This window comes from Acinonyx jubatus, chromosome E4 (assembly GCF_027475565.1).
Source record: "Acinonyx jubatus isolate Ajub_Pintada_27869175 chromosome E4, VMU_Ajub_asm_v1.0, whole genome shotgun sequence".
Classification (NCBI taxonomy): Eukaryota; Metazoa; Chordata; class Mammalia; order Carnivora; family Felidae; genus Acinonyx; species Acinonyx jubatus.
The window spans coordinates 14,219,728-14,239,122 of NC_069395.1; the positions used below are offsets into that span (position 1 = coordinate 14,219,728).

Below are 19,395 nucleotides of genomic sequence, written 5' to 3' on the forward strand. Positions count from 1 at the left end.
GAAACACACACACACACACACACACACGCAGAGATTCCTGATGGCTTCCCATTGCCTTTAGGATCAAGTCTGAAACGTGACTTGCAAGGCTTTTCTTGTTCTACCACTCTCACTATTCCAGCCTCATCTCCAAATACTCCCCACCTGGAACACTATTTAGCAGCTGCAGTGGACTTGTTTTAGTCCCTCAAATAAACTATGCCCTGTCTGCAGTAGAATTTAAGACCCATGCAAAGGATACAAAGTACTGTGGGAAATCAGCTTGACAACCTATGATTTGATATTCTGTGTTCTGTTGTATTAGCATAAATGACACATTTGTATGTTTGTTTATAGAATATATTTAGACCTTATTAGTTAATGATAAATCTATTGTATTTCCCTATTTAAATATGTTCTGGTCCACGGAGTTTCTCCACTTCTTTAGGCTTATGATTGGGGGAGGAAAGGTGCAGAATTAATACAGTGTTCAGTTCGCCATGCAAATTCCCTTTGTCTGTGGGAAATTGTAGTTAAGACTTACTGAGAACATACTGTGAGCTGCACACTCATTTGGCCCTCATATCAACTCTTTGAGGTTGGTTCTATTATTACCTCCTTTTTTTCAGATGGGAAAGGCAAGGCATAAAAATTAAGTAACCCACCCAGGTTCACCCAGGTTGTTAAATGGGGAAGCAACAACCGAACTTCATCGCTTTTGATTCCCGAATCCCACACTCTTAACCACTGTGCTATATTGCCTCTCGTGATAAGTGGATAATATGGGTAATAAGGACCAAAGACAGAGAATTTAAAGCATACTACCTAAAATTGGAGAAAACAAATTGCCCATCATTTTTACAGTTAACTACCGTAACAGCTAAGATTCCCTGAGTGGTAACAAAGCGTTTATTTTATCTCATTTAATTTCCAAAATTACCCTGTTAAGTAGATATTGTTGGTATTCGCATTTTACACATGAGGAAATGGGTCAAATAACTTTTCATAGGCCAAATGCCAGGGGACTGACAAAGTGCTCTCTTTTGAAGTTAATTTTTGTTAGGGTATGTTCCCATTGGCATTTAAAGATAGTAGACCTGAATTACCAAAATGAGAAGGTCAAAGATCTTGATGGCATAATTCATCCTGAATATAAGCTAATGCACTCCCAACTTTTCAAGTACAGTATTTCAATTGCATTGAATTGAATTGAACTGAAATGAATTGAATTGAATTGAATTGAATTGAATTAGGTGAATCCTGAAGTACTCTTTCTCTTGATTATTGAATATTCACATACATGCAGCAGCACAAGCCTCCTGGTACCTTACCTAACTATTACAGTATATTTCACCGTCCAGTAAACATTTGTTAACAAGTGTGTAAAACTTTTATGTCCACATTGTTCATTCATCTGTCAAAAACTATCATGGAAGAGAAGGAACCCAAAGCATTCTTTTCATAAAGTTACACTTAGCAACTTAAGCAAAATGTAAAGTTATGTAAAAACAGAAACACTTTTATATCAAGGTGCCTGCTGTGCTTTAAAAAGCTGACTTACACGTATGGGCTTGATTTTTCACATATTTATATCCCGAAGCCCAAGATAGGGACTGTGTAGTTTTGTGGTTTTTCTATTCCCATAAGTAAGCATTTATTTATTAGAGAAATTGGAACTTCAATAAAAATATTAATTATCATAAAAACAAGTTACTATCAAAACTCTGGCATGCCTTGTTAAAGTTTATTCAATAATGATTTAAATAAATGCCTGATGTTGGCAAGGCTTGTAAGTGCTAAGGGAAATTTACTTAAAAATATAAATCAGATGTGGGTCCCACTGCATTCAAGGAACATACCGTCTAAGTTGAGTATTGGTTCATATAGATATATAGCTGTAGCTTAAAATAGAAAACATTATTTTCTCCAAGGAGTGAGAGATCATTCTGGCAATGCAGTCAGATAAGGCTGCATAAAGGAGGTGCCATTTCAGCTGAGTCACAGATTCCCAATTGAATTCCACAAATAAACAACAATGTAACCTAAATTCAAGTAAGTTTGTATTAAATGGTGATGCTCTCTGCCATCTTCCAAAGTAGTAATAGCTCCATATATCTCAGAAGCTTCAAACATTCTGGCCTGTTCTTAAAATATCCAGTCTTTATTACCTCCTCAATATGGAGGTAAAAGTGGAAACCACATCTTCCTTTGCTCTTTAGTGGTCCTACTCCTGAAATGTCACTTACAGCACCTGGAACCATGATATTCCTGTGAGCCCCCTCTCAACGAGTAGTCATGGCACACTTTCCAGAACATCAAAGCAGAGCTCGGTCTTGAGCCCGTATCTGCCAACTCAACCACACAAGTAAATTGTAAACTCTATTGAAAGAGCAGAGCCCCTCAACTTCAAAAACTACCTTGGAAATGGATCTACATTTGACTCCAACTCTGCATCAGAGCAGTAACTTTCTGACTGTGGCTGCAAAACAGTCCAAAGCTAGGGGTACAGAGAATTACAGACAGGTGTTTTTCCACTGAATTCACCTATCACGTTGGATAATAAACTGATTAATTTGGTCAAACAGGCCGCTTCATTCTTTTTTTCTTCCTAGAGAATTTAAAATCACTGTGAATGGACAGATTCACTGAATTTATTCAAATTTGTTGTGTGCAAGGATGTGTCATCACCTCCCACACCTCCATATGTTCTAGCTCCCCATGTTGTTGAATTGCTTACAGAGCCCCGAAGATGGCCTAAGGTGTGTGCACTTCAGGGCCCCTGTATTCTTTAGATACCTTCTCTCACCTAGGGGCCTAGGCCTAGCTTTGGAATTCTCTTTGAATATTGAATTGAAATCATTTTCCCACATGATCGGTAGACTTTAACCCCTAGAAAATGAAAGCCGTATCTTTTTTATTTCTCAATCCTGTTTTATGGCATAGGGCATGGCATGCATTACATTTTCAGTAGACCTTTATTAAATACAGTATAATAAACTAAGTTGACTGAGGTAGTATGGTGTAGGGGGGAAAAATGATTCTTTTGAGGCATGCGTGCCTTGGTTCAAATACAATGACTTCATTTTCTGTTTATGTGATCTTTGACAACTAACGGTGTCTCTGGACCTCAGGTGCCTCAGACCATGATGGGTTTTTGTGAGGATTAAAGTAGATAAAGTATGTGAAAATATTTAGCGTAACACCTCGTATGTAGTTGGCACTCAATAAGTTTGGATGTTCCTGGTAATTCAGTAATAAATTCTAAGACTTAGGAAACCAACATGTATTCAAAGTAATAAAAAAAATATATATATATATATTCTGGCCTGCCCTTTTAACTCTATCATTCCCTGAAGCTGGTGAAAGAAAGAAATTCAGGACGTCCGGTCCAGAATATTCCCTCAGAACTGAATTTGAAGCCTGGTTTAGAGTCAGAAATAGCAAATAAGAGAATATAGTAAGAAGTCAACTCAACAAACATATTCATGTGTTACATACTGCACTTGATGAAGTCAATACAAAAATGAGTGATGCATGGGCTTCACTCAAAAAACTTAAGAATATTAGGAATATGCTATAGTTTTATTAATATAAAAATGACAACCATAACATCTTAAGAAACATTGTATAGTATCATAATCAGAGAAAGAATGTGGGATTGTATCTGAATCTATAGTCCGAATTCCCAGTTCTTTTATATAAGATGCAAGATGTTATCAGGATCAACATGCCAATTTTTTACATATAGACACATATCTTCTTGCATTTAATGGAGATTTTCAAAAGAATCATGTGAGGGGGACACATGGCTGGCTCAGTCGGTAGAGCATGTGACTCTTGATCTCAGGGTTGTGAGTTCAAGTTCCACATTGGGCATGGAGTCTACTTAATTAAAAAAGAGAAAGAGGGAAGAATCATGTGTATTGTGAGTAACTTTTAATCCCTCCTAAGAGTCTACCTAGCTTTGTTGTATCATTTTTTAAGGAAATTAGAATAAGTTTATTGCTGAAACTCTATACTAAATGTCAAAGATAAACAGATTCCAAAAATGTATACTTGTAGCTAGGAAATGAGTAAATTAAATCAATATCCATTTACTAAGTGCCTACTATTTCCTAGGTACTATGGTGTGAAGAATAAAAGAATACTCCAAGATGCCTCAAATGTCTTAGATTCTGCTTGGAGAGACAATATCCAAATTTGAACTCAGGAGAAATAAATTTTCCTCAGTTTCCCCAAAGAGGTAGTCTGCTACCATAACCCTGTGGACTTAATACGTTGTATAGTCATTTCTTGTTCATGCGTTTCCTGCATTAGGATGTGAGCCCCTTGAGGGTAGAAGACACCTTACTCTGGGTTTTTTTTTTTAGCATCTAGTGGAATACCTGATTCATAGTCAAGTTTCGTTCATTGTCAAATGAATGGTTTTGAGTAAATTTAAGTAGCGCTTCAAGAAAGTGGAAGTGTTATCACAAAAAAAAATGCATGATTGACTGCCAAGTGAAGTGTTAAGGAAAAAGTTTTTACAGTAGTTTGATTTGTTTTAGTTCAGTAAATATTGTGCTTTTCCTGTATGACAGAAGCAAAGTTAGGTTCTGTGAATTACACCTGTTTCTTGGCCTCAGGTTGTCCCTGCATATTTAGCTGCCAACTCCCTCTAATCCGAAAACAATTTGAGGCCATCATATGATAAGTGTAACAGCAGAGACAAGCAGAGATTTGTATGAGATATAGAGGAAAAGCTCTTGGAAGGATACTGAGGTAGGGAAAGTTTAGAAATAAGAAAGCACGTCTAGGTTTAAGGGCCCTGGGAGAACTCTGAAGGGAAAAAGATCATACCCTTCAAAATGGGTGGAATTAGGAAACATGGAAAGGAAGTTTTTTCCAAGTGGGTAGAATCCATTGCTCTAGTGTTAGCACATATGCCTGGCCTTGCTTGACTCGCAGTTCCTTAAAAATATCTGTAGGACTTGGACAAATATGGGAAGCATAATGCCAGCACCATGAAAGCCCAGATGTAACAGCAGTTATCCCCACCAGATTTTTAGAAACCATACTGAATGGTTTGCTCTATGAAAAGTTTTAGCTTTCCTGTAGGTGTGAGAATATCCTCGCGCACATACCCTCAGAATGTCCTCATAGCTACCTGAGTTGTGTAAGACAGTCACCAACATCTTTTAAACAAAGGTACCCTTTGTTTAGAATGATACAAGAGGTACAAGAAGAAGCTTTTCAAGGAGCTGTTTAGGGATATGGAAGTTGCATTTATTAATACACACAGGACCCATATCATTAGAATAGCAGACCCTCGGGGCTTTGGATAAAGCACAGAACATACCACAAGGAGGAAGTAAGATTTCTATGAAGTAGGAAATACCAAGTACAAGCCAAGAGAAAATCTGAAACACTGAGCTTCAGATTTGCAAGACTCTCCTGGGTTTTTATTGAGTTTTGAAATGAAACATGGGTACATAGTCTTACATGCTATGGCACATTTAAAGCAAACAGAATCAAACACTGAAGAAAAATTTAACTTTTCTATTAACTACCAAGACAACCTATTTGTGTATTAGAAATGAATAATTATATCCTCATTGTAGCATATTGATAGTGTTTGAATGTCATGAGTTTATAATGTCTTTATTTGGTATCTGTTGAGGAACATCTGGCCATATTACACCATGAAGTCCTCTCATCGGTCTCCCTTCACTGTGTGATCCTGGGTAAATTATTTAACTTTTCTGTGCCCTGGGCTTCCTATCTGTAAAGCGGGGATGAAAATAATAATAATAAATGTAGCAGCTAACAGTTATTGATGGCTTAGTCTGTGCAGGCACTGTGCCTAATGTTTTGCACAAATAATTTGTAAGTAAAATCTTCAGATACACCTTTGAGGTAAGTACTAGTTTAATCACAGTTCTTGAAGGTAAAGAAAATGAGGCAAAGAGGGATTAAGTAACACGCCAAAGATTGGTAAAATACTCCAACATTCACAAATAGGGTGACAAGTAGGCTCTTTGACAGCCCTAGAGGCGAGAGGGAAAATGGCGGCCTCAGAGGATTTCTGGGCCACCTGCAGGTTCCCACCACCTCCTCCCTCATGGCAGCTGAGCCACTGGAGCACTGCTGTGGGAGTCAGAACAGTCCTTGACTGGCTGGGCATTGCAGCCGGTCCCGGAGCCCCCCCAGAAGCCTCCTGACGCCGCCGTCCCTCCCTCACACTTGCCACCACTGCTGGGAGCTACGGGAGGGAAGTGCTTCTCATCAGCACCACACCCAGGCCCATCAGAAGCTCAGAGTAACCTTAGCTCCATGGCAGCCACCAGCCACTAGTTATTGTAGCAGGGTAAAGCAGACAGGGAAGAAGTAGGTCTGGACTTGACCTCTGACGTGGGGGAAGAGACACTGGCAGGCCAGATCACTGTCCAAGAGGCAGCATCTCAGACAACAGGTGATCGGAGGTTATTGGACACAGGGTCAAGAACGGTCCCAGCAGGTAAGCGGTGAGCAGAGACGGGGGCCAGGCGCAGCTGAGGTTTGGGCAAGGGTCTGCCAGCAGCCTTAGAGATGGCCTCAGTCACCAGGTTGCATTTCAGGGCCAGACTTGTAGCATGTGGGGAGATCCAGGCATGACCTAAATCCATAAGAACTAAGATACCGGACATTTTATGATGAGTAGGTTAAGTCCAGAAGAAAGCGAGGGCCCAGTTACTGGGGCACAAGTACCAAGTTCAGCGCACTGTTTTAAAACATCAACCATCCTTTGCTAAAGTCAGGATTGGGAAAGGGGCTTGAGGCACAAGGTGAAGTCAAATGACCAAAGCCGTAGAGAGAGAAGGCAGCAGAATCAAGAAGTGGTTGAGCGTGATGGACAATACCAAATAAAAAGGGAGCTTCCTGTGCAGGAGGGGGCTTGGAAAGAAAACACCATTAAACACAAAGATATAATGCAGTCTTCGTAGATAAGAAGTACTTATGCTTCATGGTAGTTGATACTGAGTGTGCATTTTGGTACAGAAGACTGAGATATTGACGTTAACTCCTTCAGTTTAATCTGTTGAGACATCTTGACATCAAATAAAGGGGAGGAGAGGGTAATTTGGATCTAGAAGAGGAAGCTCACAGAGAGCGGGATTTTCCAGCCCCGTACTTCTCTCTGCCACCAGATTCCTCCTCCAGTGACACTGCAGACCTGCTTCATTTGTGTGCAGCTGATGCCCTGTCCAGGCTTATATTTTTCTAACTGACAGTGAGTGTTCTTGCCAAATGCCAGGGCCCATAGTCACATCTGTTTGTCTCTCCTCCGCAGCTTGTCTGAGGCTGCTTGGGAACACATCTTATCCAGGGGGCAGCTTTAACTAGGCCTAATTCTCTGAAGAGCCTCTATTTGTAAATGCATACAATGAAGAGACAAGTTCTTACTCTTTTCTCTTTAATATTATTGTGTTTCACACTGCCTGCTTCCGTCCCTGTCAGCCCAGGTCGAAAGTCAACCTTTCAGGCAAGGTGGTTTTCACTGGGATTTTTTTGGTTTTGCTTTTTTTTTTTTTCCTGGTTTTTTACGTTTGTTTTTTTTTTTTTTTTTCCTTCAGATAAAACGTCCAGTTTCCTACCACCACACCATTTAAAGGGATGTTGGGATAAACCAGATGAGGTCCATTTCAAAAGCAAAACAGAACAAAGACCCTCTTTCTGAGCTCTGCTTTTCTAATATTTAATAGGAAAACTTCCAGAATTAGTACATGGGAAACCATGTTTCAGATCATAACTAGGTGACGATACTTAGTAATCCAAAACAAAACAACATTATTCCTTCGTCCCTTCCTCTTAAAGACATATTTGTTTATCTCTAATGTTGAAGGTGTCAGTAGTTAGAAAGTTATCAGGTTTTGATTTGTCCCCTCTCTTCACTGCAACCAAATACTGTTAATGGAAACAAATATACAGACATAGCTGATTGGTAATTTCCTTGCAGCGCCTTACCAAAAAATCTTAACATTATTCTTAAGAACTTAGGGTCTTTTCATGGAAAAGTGTATTATCATTCTTCAAAACACCACCACAAAAAACAAAAATCGCCAACTATCACCTTGAGTAGTAAGCCAAGTGTTCTGCTTTGCAAAACCAAATGACTCATTTAGACCAAAGCAACAAGGTTGCCTTTGAGACATTCATTGATTTCAAATTAAAAGGTAACCGCTATGTTTTACATTAAGAGTGACAACCAAATAACAGAGTAGACCTTACTTAGTGTTATTTGTAGCAACTTCATTGCACCTGTCTGAAGGAAAAGGGGGGAGGACAAGCCTAAATGGGATAATTTTACTGATCAATAATCCAGATCTCTGAATGTGTTGTAACAGATAGTCAATTCCTGATAGAATTACTGAAATGCAACCAGCTTGTTTTCTTATGGTTCAGGTCTTCAGGTTCAATGTACTGACTTTATTAACTTTAACTTTATTCTCCTTGAATGTTTGTCTGTCTCTTCTCCTGTATGTAGCTCTGCTGAGGGTGGGGAAGAGGAGTTAAATGAAAATTCCCATTTCTTCCGCAAAGATACCCAAAAGGGAATTTGGGCCCAGCAATGAGGAGAAATGTTTAAAAGAAGGAGTTGTTCCTGAGGGTTGTTTTCCACCACGTTTGTAAACAGGCCTTCCTAATAAGTTTTAATAGTGTAAAAAAAAAAAATGATAAAGGTTTAAAGGCAATACTGACATCAGAGAATGATTTTCAAGCAATTGGAAGACTCCTGTTACATGCATTAGTGCGAGAACAATGTAAATGGAGGCCAGCAATGGTAAAAGTCACAGTGAGCAGCTACTATGTGTCAGACCCTCCAGTATTTCTTCTAATTGTTTCTAAAAATGTATTTCTTAAGAGAGACACTCCTGGCTAATTTTCTTTAGCTCAGTTTGAGCTTTAAATGTATCTGAAAGTAATGAAATCTGGCATAGTTGTTTTTTGTTTGTTCATTTGTTTGGTTTTTGTTTTTGTTTGCTTGTTTTTTTAATGCCAGAATCAGGACTTTTCATGGACCACCTGCCGGTCCCTGCCCACCTCCTCTCTGAGATAGACTAACACAAAGAAGTTCCGTGGTGTTATTCTCAGTGGTAACAGAAGGGAGACCTGGGAGGCAATGTGTGTCTAGATTTTGCAAACCCTCTCGTCAGTCTCAACTCTGGCCAACCCCACTGCCTACCAGCATCCCAGGATTCTAATCTCTTACCAAATGACCTTTGATAACTCCACATCAGCTATAAAATTCAGATGCCTCCATGGGGGATATGTGGCATATATATGGCCCATGATCCAACCCCAGTGTTCTTTCTCCTTCATATTATGTAGTCCCTTCTTGAAACACTGCTCCCCAGACGTCCTGAGCTACACCTAAATCTCTGACCCGAACAAACTGTATCATTTAAAATACTTTCAGCAACAGGTGTAGGAAACCTAACCAGCAATTACTTAAACTAAGGTTATTTATGTTTTGGGGGGTTTTGTTGTTGTTGTTATTGTTTGTTTTTGTTTTGTTTTGTTTTGTTTTTGGTGTGGGGAGCAGGGGGTGCTTTTTGGTTACTTTTTTTTTTTAATTTAAATTTTAGTTAACATACAGTGCAATATTGGTTTCAGGAGTAGAATTCACTGACTCCTCATTTACATACAACACCCAGTGCTCATCACAAGTGTCCTTTTTAGCACCCATCACCCATCTAGCCCCTCTCCCACCCACCTCCCTCCCATAAACCCTCAGTTTATTCTCTATCATTAAGAGCCTCTGGTGGTTTGCTTCCCTCCTCTCTTGCCCCGCCCCTTCCCATATGTTCATTTGTTTTGTTTCTTAAATTACAAGTATGAGTGAAATCACGTGGCATTTGTCTTTTTCTGACTGACTTATTTCACTTAGCATAATTCTGTTTTAACAAGAGGATCAGAAGTAGATGGTTCGTGGGCTGGTTTTCACAACTCGACAACAAAAGGGCTGTGCCTCAGAATGCAGATTCCCACTTTATTCCCATTTTCCGAATGGTACCTCCCCCTCCTTCTCAGCTATTCCTGATATCTGAGCCTGTCTGGTGTATGCTCTGCAGAAGGTCAGTTTTACTGCAGTCTTTTGCTGGGAAGGGGGGGCGGGGGGGTGAGGGGTGGGGAGGGGCTGGGGGCGGTGCTCAGGAGGGATCAAATATGTTAAAGGATAATTTTGGACAAAAAGATAAAATCGTGACTCTTTCACAAATTAAAAAGAGTGTGTGTTTGAGATATTATTTAACTCATGAGTGAACGAGGGAACCAGGCAGATCTTATAAGGGCTTCCAGGGAGAAGTCAGAGAAGCACAAATTTATAAAGAGTAAGGAATGGGGACATAAATGTGCAAATGGATGCAGAACTGGCTTTTCCACAGGAAGGAGGATTGTCCTTCCTGGGGACAATTCATTTGCATTTCTATAGACAAGCATTATTTCCCATTGCTTGGGTACCTAGGACATAGAATTGTAAACTAGCTCCTGTAGAATCAGAACCTGATGCCAAGAAGACTATGCTCCAAAAGTATAGTTTTCCATTGAAGTACAAATATTTACCTACAAAGGAAAAAAGGTATATGCAACACAACATGTTTAGAATTGTTATAAGGACCAGGGCACCTGTGTGGCTCGGTTGGTTAAGTGTCTGACTCTGGATTTCGGCTCAGGCACAGTTTGTGAGACAGTCCTGCATTGGGACCCCCCCCCCATGGGAGGGGGGTGCCCCTCCCCACCCTCAAAATAAATAAATAAACTTTAAAAAAGAAAGAATTGTCATTAGGACTAAATAATACAATCTCTAGTAATATTTAATAAAGTTGCAGACCCTGCCATTGCCACCAGTGTTCTTAATTATTTCATGTACTCATGACGTAGTCTCCCTATTCAGACTGTAAACTCCTCCAATAATAGGACGGGAATATTCCAGGACCTTTGTATCTGCCATCTCTTCTTTCCTACTCTCCTTATTGTCACCACGTCTGGGCGCTTATGCTAAGTCCGTAGTAGATACTAATAAATGCTTGCTGAACAACTGAATTCATTAATTTTGTATCAAAAGGATGTGTCTTCTCTGATATTATTGTAGCCTTTAAAAATTTCTAATAGTTTTAAAAAATAGGTATGATCAGGGGCACCTGGGTGACTCAGTCGGTTAAGTGTCCAACTTCAGCTCAGGTCACGATCTCACGGTTCTCACGAGTTCGAGCCCTGTGCCGGGCTCTGTGCCGACAACTCAGAGCGTGGAGCCTGCTTTGGATTCCGTGTCTCCCTCTCTCTCTGCCCCTCCCCTGCTCACGCTGCCTTTCTCTATCAAAAATACATATTAAAAAAATTTTTAAATAGATAGGATCAAAACAATTCGCTTTTCTTGGCATTGGGGCCAAGACCACACCTCAAAATCCAACAAAAATGTTACCATTTTGCATGTCGATAAACATTTTGACATATGTGTATGTGTGTGTGTGTATTTCTGCAAAGTTAGTCACTACCTGAACTAATTACTTTTAAATATTTTCATAATTGTAAATATTTACGGGTGCCTCGGTGGCTTAGTCAGTTAAACATCTGACTCTTGATTTCAGCTCAGGTCAGGTGATGATCTCATGGTTCATGAGATCGGGTCTGGCATTGGGCTCTGTGCTGACAGCACAGAGCCTGCTTGGGATTTTTCTCTCTCTCTCTCCCTCTCTCTCTCTCTACCCCCTCTGCTCCCCCCCCCAAAATAAGTAAGTCAACATTTTAAAAAATAATTGTAAATATTTAATGGAGAAACAGTATGCACTTAATACAAAAGGAAGAGAAAATAAGACAAGTGCCTATTTGCTATTACCTATACTGATAGATTTTCACAGTGTATTTATTTTACTGTGGATCAACCAGATCATTATAATACTTTACTTTGTGCAATATGGCTAGAACCTATATGTAAAGTACTTAAACTCCCCAGTTCCAATTTTTCACTATATTTAAATGCCGGAGTGTATGTCTATAAATATATATCTTGGTTTTTACCTGAATTAATGTTTCCCTTTTAAAATTTTCTCTAGTAATCTGGGTGTTTCCAAATTGGGTGTGTAGGGGAGAAAATAATTTTCCTTTGTCATTCAAGATTCTTCTACCTGGACTAAGAATCAAATTGACATGAGACAAGTTAACAGGAGAAAATCAACTTAAATTTTGTACATTCAGGGAACCCACCCAGACGTGAGATTCCAAAACCGGTCCAGCGAGAGGAGTATATATGTCATCCTAAACTAAGGAGAAGGGGGATAGGAATCTGGGACTTAAATGAGAAGGAATATAATGCACAAGAAGATGAAAAAGAACAAATGTTGGAAGAACAAATGTTTGCTGGGCCATTCAGAAACAATGGGACATAAAGAGGACTTTGATACAACAGGCCTTGTTAGGTTCCTCCCTTTCTGTCATACTTAGTTCATATTATAATGTAGTTATCAATGGTGATGGGTCTCTTCCTAAAGCAACTCCTCTACCTAAATTCTTTTAGTCAGTTATGGTGGGGGAGAGGGTAATAAAGTTTCTTCCTCAGTCTTTTGGGCCTTGATTGTTTTCAGCCTGATACAATCTGCATGCCAAAGTGCCCCATTTGGGGGCTGCCTGCCCTTGGCCCCTCCCTACAGGTGCTGTAAAACTTCAGGATACTACCTGAAGAACACATAGAATTCCTAGAAGAACACATGCTACAATAAACATACATCATTTATTTTTGCTTCATGATCCCCAGACATGATCCCAACCCCACATCAGGGATTATGATCTGGGAAATGAACAGCATCCCTCTCTAGCTTCAAATGTTCAAAGACTTTTCAGTCTTTTCCAACTTTGTATTATTTTTTCTTGACTTCTAATTGGGCCATTTCTAATTTTTCCAAAACTTACTAATCTAGGAGTCCATGATTAGGCAGAATAATCCAGTTCTAACTAGTTTCAAGAATAACAGAAGTTCTACTTCTCAGTCGCTACGTGTCATGTGTTTACAAATATAATCCAATACCCTGTTAGCCTGTTTAATAGCAGTAGACCAGCATTAATGCATTCAAATTATATTTCCTCACCTAGCTAATAAACAATTAGGCAAGAATTCTGATCATATGAATTATAAGAGAAAACATCACTATTTCCTTCTATCTGTTTAAAATGTTTTAAGAGAAGTCACTGCCACATAATATCCTAAAAGAAATTGATCATACTTTTCCTGTAATAAACGTTGCTCTGACAGTAAAGCATTAGTAACCAATTGATAACCTAGCAACAGTATTGTGATCTCTTTAGATAATTAATCTTAGCTATTTTCCTGTCAGAAGCAACAGTGCTTGATTTTATGTTGAGCTAGAAAGATTGCCAGTTTTGAAAATTAAAAAGCATTCCTTTTATATTATTCATTCCAGTAACAATTTATGATGGCGCATTTAGCTGCTGAATGCTTGTCAACAAATGTAATTATGTTTCGATATAAACAAGATTGGTGGTTTTACTATGCTGTTCCATCTTTGTTGAGAATGTTTTGATTTAGGTTCAGATTACCCAAGCTGCGTATTTATGTGTCATTTTTTTTCCTCCTTTGTTAATAGTTTTTTCTGATAATTACTTGTAGGCAAACAAGCATGCATTTGGGATCCCTATGCACTGGAGATATCAAGCGGAGAAGAAAAGCTGCACCCTTGCCTGGACCTACCACAGCAGGTAAAGCAAGAAGGGGTTGGGGCAGAACACAAATAGAAAGTTCATAAGCCATCAAGAGGAAAATACAGATAATTCTAAATCACTTGCACTGAGAAAAGAGCACAGTTACAAGCAACTATTAAATCGCTTGCCTTTGGTGTCAGGATATACTGTGTGCTCCTTGCCCAGATTTTTCAGGCAGCCAGTCAACAAAATATTTGCCACACACCTGCCCAAACGCAAGACTTTGTGTGAGGTGTTAAGGGATACAAAATCTTCAAAGGCTGTGTCCAGAAATTTATAGACTGGTTGGGAAGACAAGGGATAAATAGATGAAAAGACAAATAACCCCAGAAGAGATTAATAGGAAGCAATTCAAAAGTGTAAGGAGCAGCCTCAAAACACAAGGTCCCATATTATGGAAGATGGAAAGCTATAGCTATGATTGCGTCCGTCTGGTTTCTAGCCCCAGCTCTGCAGCAATCCTTGGTTTGTCTTTCCTTATTTAAACAGAGATACCGGTCTGACTCCGTCGGTAGGGCCCGAGACGCTTGATCTCAGAGTCCTGAGTTCAAGCCCCACGTTGGGCATTGAGTTTACTCAAAAAAAAAAAAAAAAAAAAAAATCTGCATTAGAATAAAATGTCTCTCACCATTTCCACCTCAAAGGACACATCCTTCGAATAGCATGCCATTCTAAAGAGTGTGGAATAGGGAAAAACACAAGTGCTGAGCAGAGGGAAGTCACTAGGCCCGAGAAGCCTGCCTAAAAGACTCAAGCTTGGTGGTGAAGGATAGGAATAACACTAGTATGTATAACAAAATCTCATGCAAGAACAATGGTAAGGAAGGTAGAGATAAAAAACCAATGAGAGGAGGAAGCCAACGGGACATTAAAGTGTTGGACCCCACCCCCATCGGAATAAACTACAATTAACCATCCTAGATTTGTGACGCAGCAAACTGAGTCTAAGAAATGTTTTCAGTGTAGTTACTTGGTCAGTTACAAAGAATAATAGCTTTGGCCTGTTGCTTGGGATCTTTAACCCATTCAGATCTATAAACTTTCTCTTCATTTGGGAAACCTTGTATAGGAAAAGTTCTTTTTCCCATTCTGAACTGTACAATACGAAAATAAGATTCATGTCAACCAGGAGAATAAACTGTGAGAAGGGGGAGAAAAATCTTGACATGGTGATGTCAAAGAAATAAAGGATGGGAAGCTTTAATTTTTTTATTTAGGGCACCTGTCCTATGGTTGAGGACTAAAAAAATTGAATGCCTTACAATTGAAGCACTCATGATGTAGTTGTTCCCTCTATATGAAGGGTGACATTATGAAATTAGGCATGTGGTTATGAGTGGATATAATATTGATCTTCATCTTGTAGTTGTATTGAGTTTTCAGAATTTGGAAGTAAGAAGCACCTATGTGTGGCATGTGTTCATATTTATGTAGAATAATGTTTACCACTTGTTGGGTACCTAGTAGGTAACAGAAACTTTATTATTTTCTTTTATCTTTGTAATAATTCTGTGAGCTTGGTGGTGTTATTATCACTTTACACCATAAAATTTAAGATACACAGCAGTGTTCGGTTTTTTCTTTGTTACTGGAGAAGACGTAATGACTGAATGGCCAAGCGAGGTTTCCAGCCTACATCCACCTTCAGGACTTCTAAATCCCTACTCTTTCCATGACAACATACTATAGCCTTTGTGTAAGAATACATTTGTAAAGACTGTTCCATGGCATAGGTTTATTTGAGCCTGCTATTGTGTCTTAAGTTTCATGGAAGACTTATCTCAGTATCGCTATGTAGAGTTACAGAACCTTCGTGAGAATACGTCTGATATATCTCTTTATGCAGGAACATATAGCCACTTTTAGATCAAATACATGTCTTAAGTTCTTCAATTCAAATCTTTCATAAGGCAGGTGTAGGATTCTTTAATAGCCCCATTCCAGTTGAATGGTCCCTGAATTCTCTTATCTTTCAATGATTCAGACATTAGTGGCAGAAATAGTACAAGAACAATCTTAGGAGTATGACTAAGGCACCTTTGTGCCAGCAATAAGGAAGAGAGAATACGAGGGTCAGGTTCTAACACTCTGAACATATGTGAAGTGAGAAGGAAAAGGCATAATGGTTGAGGAGAGGATAATATAATTATTCCTACAAGGTGATTTTGATGTTACATCTCAATAGCATCAGAGGAAATCATTTATATGGAGTATGGGTATAAACATTAAACTTTAGCCTAAAACATTCATAAGCTTGTACCAGCATATTCCAGATGTTCTATTTAAAAACTGTTGTGATTCTCTTAAGATTCAGGATTTTGATTATATTACTAGATTTTTTTTTTTGCTTAAAGAATAAAATTCATAGAAATTTAATGCATTTTTGTAATTACAGTAGTTGAGTAAGAGAATTATGTTACTCATTTCCAATGCATTTTTTAAATCCATGCATAACTGTTCCTCTCAAAGAGGAAGAGAATGAGGTTATTTAAAAGCCCTCAGTTTTAAAAAGAATATCTTCTAATACTAATGAATCAACTCGAAGGTGAAGATTATTATCCAAATTCAAGTAAGAAATGCTTTTGCATAAATACACTTTGATAATGAGGTTATGAATCCTAGATCATCTTGTCTCTGAAAATTATAATTTTCAAATTCTGGAGTATATTCAGTCTCCTGATAGTCAGTTATATTTGCAAGTTTTCAAAGTTGAGTTAGCACATAGAACTATTTTAAAGTGAATATTCTTGCCATTTTATAGGCCCTTGCAAACATACCAAATAATGCATTGAACGGAAGTATATTTTCAGTTTTCTTCTGCCTTTAGTCAGTATTCAGTCCAAGCTGGAAAAATGCAAGTAAAGATAACTGCCTCTCTTTTGAAATAGGGGATAAGAGTTAAAAGGCAGACAGCTCAAATATTGTTTAATGATCCCCTCTGATTTGTATGTGAAATATTATGCGGTCAAACAGCAGCTTCAGAAAACATGTACCAAAACATTGTCAGAAAACTATAATTTGGCACTTTAACTTTATAATCCTGAACAGGGTTCATATGACAATTTAAGACTCTAAAAATAAACAGTTATATGTTTTATACATAATAAATAATATACTTTTAAAAGTCCCCTATGAAATTAATAACCCCAAATCTGATCATCTTTACCTGCTATTGTGTTGAAAATTTTATTCACCCTGTTTTAGCAATGGCACTGAAGCATAATTTCATTTGCTTTATAAGGCTATAGACTAGCCAGCAGTGTTATCGGGTGAACATTTATTAATTGTGACAGGAACACCAAATTTATTTCAGTGCTTTAGCTTATTTACTGCTCTTTCACCTTTGTATTTTGTATCGACAAAGTAAAATGAATATTGATAAGGTTAGATATTGATTTTTAAATGTATGGCTTGTTCTCTGCCTCATTCAAAGTCACATACCAAAAGATAGTGGATGTCTCAGTAGCAAAGGATGTAGATTTACTATTATAAAATTGAGAACTGTTGAAGCAAGAAGGTTTGCCAGCAGAATGCATTTTATAGTTTGAAAAATGTCATCTGTAAAGGTGAAGAAAAGCAGTGAACAAAATAGGAAGAATATTATTAACACATTTTTAAAAGGCAGTCAGCAATGTTGGTTATGGTCTGTGTTTTTGGTAGAAGTCATAGCTTATTGAGGATTTGATAGTAAGAAGATTTAAGTGTGCTTTCTGAAATATTGTGGCTACCGCGTTTTTTTAAATGCTTTGTTCTCTATACATTACTGAATTCATTGCTATCCACAATTAGTATTTGCTATTACTGTTTTGCTTTTTTTGTTATTATTTTGCTTTCTATTGAACAAATATCATAAGGAAAATAGTCATCATAAGGAGTCAACCTTTTTTCTATACATTTTAAATTATGTAATGAGATGCCTATTGAATTTTTTTTTTTTTAATGTTTATTCATTTTTGAGACAGAGAGAGACAGAGTGTGAATGGGGAAGGGGCAGAGAGAAAGGGAAACAGAATCTGAAGCAGGCTCCAGGCTCTGAGCTGTCAGCACAGAGCCCGACATGGGGCTCGAACTCACGAACCATGAGATCATGACCTGAGCTGAAGTTGGACGCCCAACCAACTGAGCCCCCCGGGTGCCCCGCATATTGAAGTTTAATATCTTGGTATAGATATTACTCCAGGGTAACTGTCTTCTGGGACATGCAACTTCTTGGCAAGAGGTTGCATTACAGCTTGTTGTGACTTGTCGACTTTTTCCTCAGCATCCTACTGATACTTCAATAATAAAATAATCTCTGTGAATATTTAAGGCAATAAAGGCGAGTTGTAAATCCTAATAGTGGTGAAGATTTTTAGAAAGTGTGCTTTTAATTAAAAGTCACACTGATCATAATCAAGAAATGGTTGGTATAACCAAGACCACTTCTAAAGTGCTGTATCTCTTCAATTGTCCAAATTTACTTTATCAAAAATTCTATTTTTATTTTCTTTTACCGCTGGATCTATATGACCACTGTAGTTTATCTTACCTCTTCCAGGATTTTAAAACAGGCAGACTTTGGGGGAAGATCAATGGTATTAAATTTGAAAACAGACTATATCTGAACCTATAGCAAAAGCCTAGGAAACATATCACTGTCATCCTCTTGATACACGCATCACCAAACTACCTTTCAGTTTGCTGTTTTAGGAGAGCCTTAAATGGCTCTCCATTTCATAACAGGAACACTTAAGGAAAGGGTAAGCATCCAAATTAGATAGAAAACCATTGTGTTCCTGACAATATAAAAGACTAAATAATGAGAAAAGACTCAAACTACAGAATATCTGGACATGCTAAACAAAATGTACAGCCATCTTTTTAGATGTATAGTTGAGACTGAAGGAAAGTAAATGGTCAAGACCAGAAATGATCCGGGGCGCCTGGGTGGCGCAGTCGGTTAAGCGTCCAACTTCAGCCAGGTCACGATCTCGCGGTCAGTGAGTTTGACCCCCGCGTCAGGCTCTGGGCTGATGGCTCAGAGCCTGGAGCCTGTTTCCGATTCTGTGTTTCCCTCTCTCTCTGCCCCTCCCCCGTTCATGCTCTGTCTCTCTCTGTCCCAAAAATAAATAAACGTTGAAAAAAAATTTTTTTTTAAAAAAGACCAGAAATGATCCTAAGCACCTCCCATGCCCACGCCCAGTTTAGACTGTCCCAATCTAGGACCACTGAGGTATATTGGTGAGTGCCCCTGTGGGAAGGGAGCTAAGATGGGGAGTTGGGTATAAGTAAAGATCCTATCAAGCCAGAACCTGTGGAAAGCTCTATCCTCAGAAAAGGGCAGACTGGAAACAAAACTCTGCCTATAGGCACAGGAAAATAAAGGATCTCATTTCCACCTGGGCTTCAAGTAGAGGATTCTGAAGATTTGTAACCAAGAATTTATCCTCACATGAATTTCTATTGTAAAATTACACCAAGCCAAAAACCTAACAAAAAACTGGTCTTTGAAGCAAATGCAAAGCCACTCTCATGGTACATGCCTTAAACTCTAAATGATTCTTTTTATTTTACAAATGAAAACCTACTGAAAGTGGTCTTATGAGCCAAAAATTAAAAAAAAAAAAAGGTTGTAAACAGATTTAAAGAGCAATTTGAAGAGACTACCTAAAAGAACTGAGGTAAAAATATAGAAGGTAGAATGGC

General features: G+C 38.5%; 1 protein-coding gene across 3 annotated transcripts in view; it reads left to right on the forward strand.

The window, feature by feature from the left end:
- Positions 1 to 19,395, forward strand: part of GPATCH2 (G-patch domain containing 2) — a 176,717-nt gene that overhangs the window by 147,699 nt on the left and 9,623 nt on the right. For 2 of the 3 annotated variants that reach the window (XM_027074979.2, XM_027074980.2), the window contains exon 9: positions 13,619 to 13,707. In XM_027074979.2, the coding sequence (XP_026930780.2) occupies positions 13,619 to 13,707 (89 nt within the window). Of the gene's footprint in view, positions 1 to 4,098; positions 4,207 to 13,618; positions 13,708 to 19,395 lie in introns of those variants that run through there. The other variant, XM_053209504.1, reaches the window with a different exon arrangement.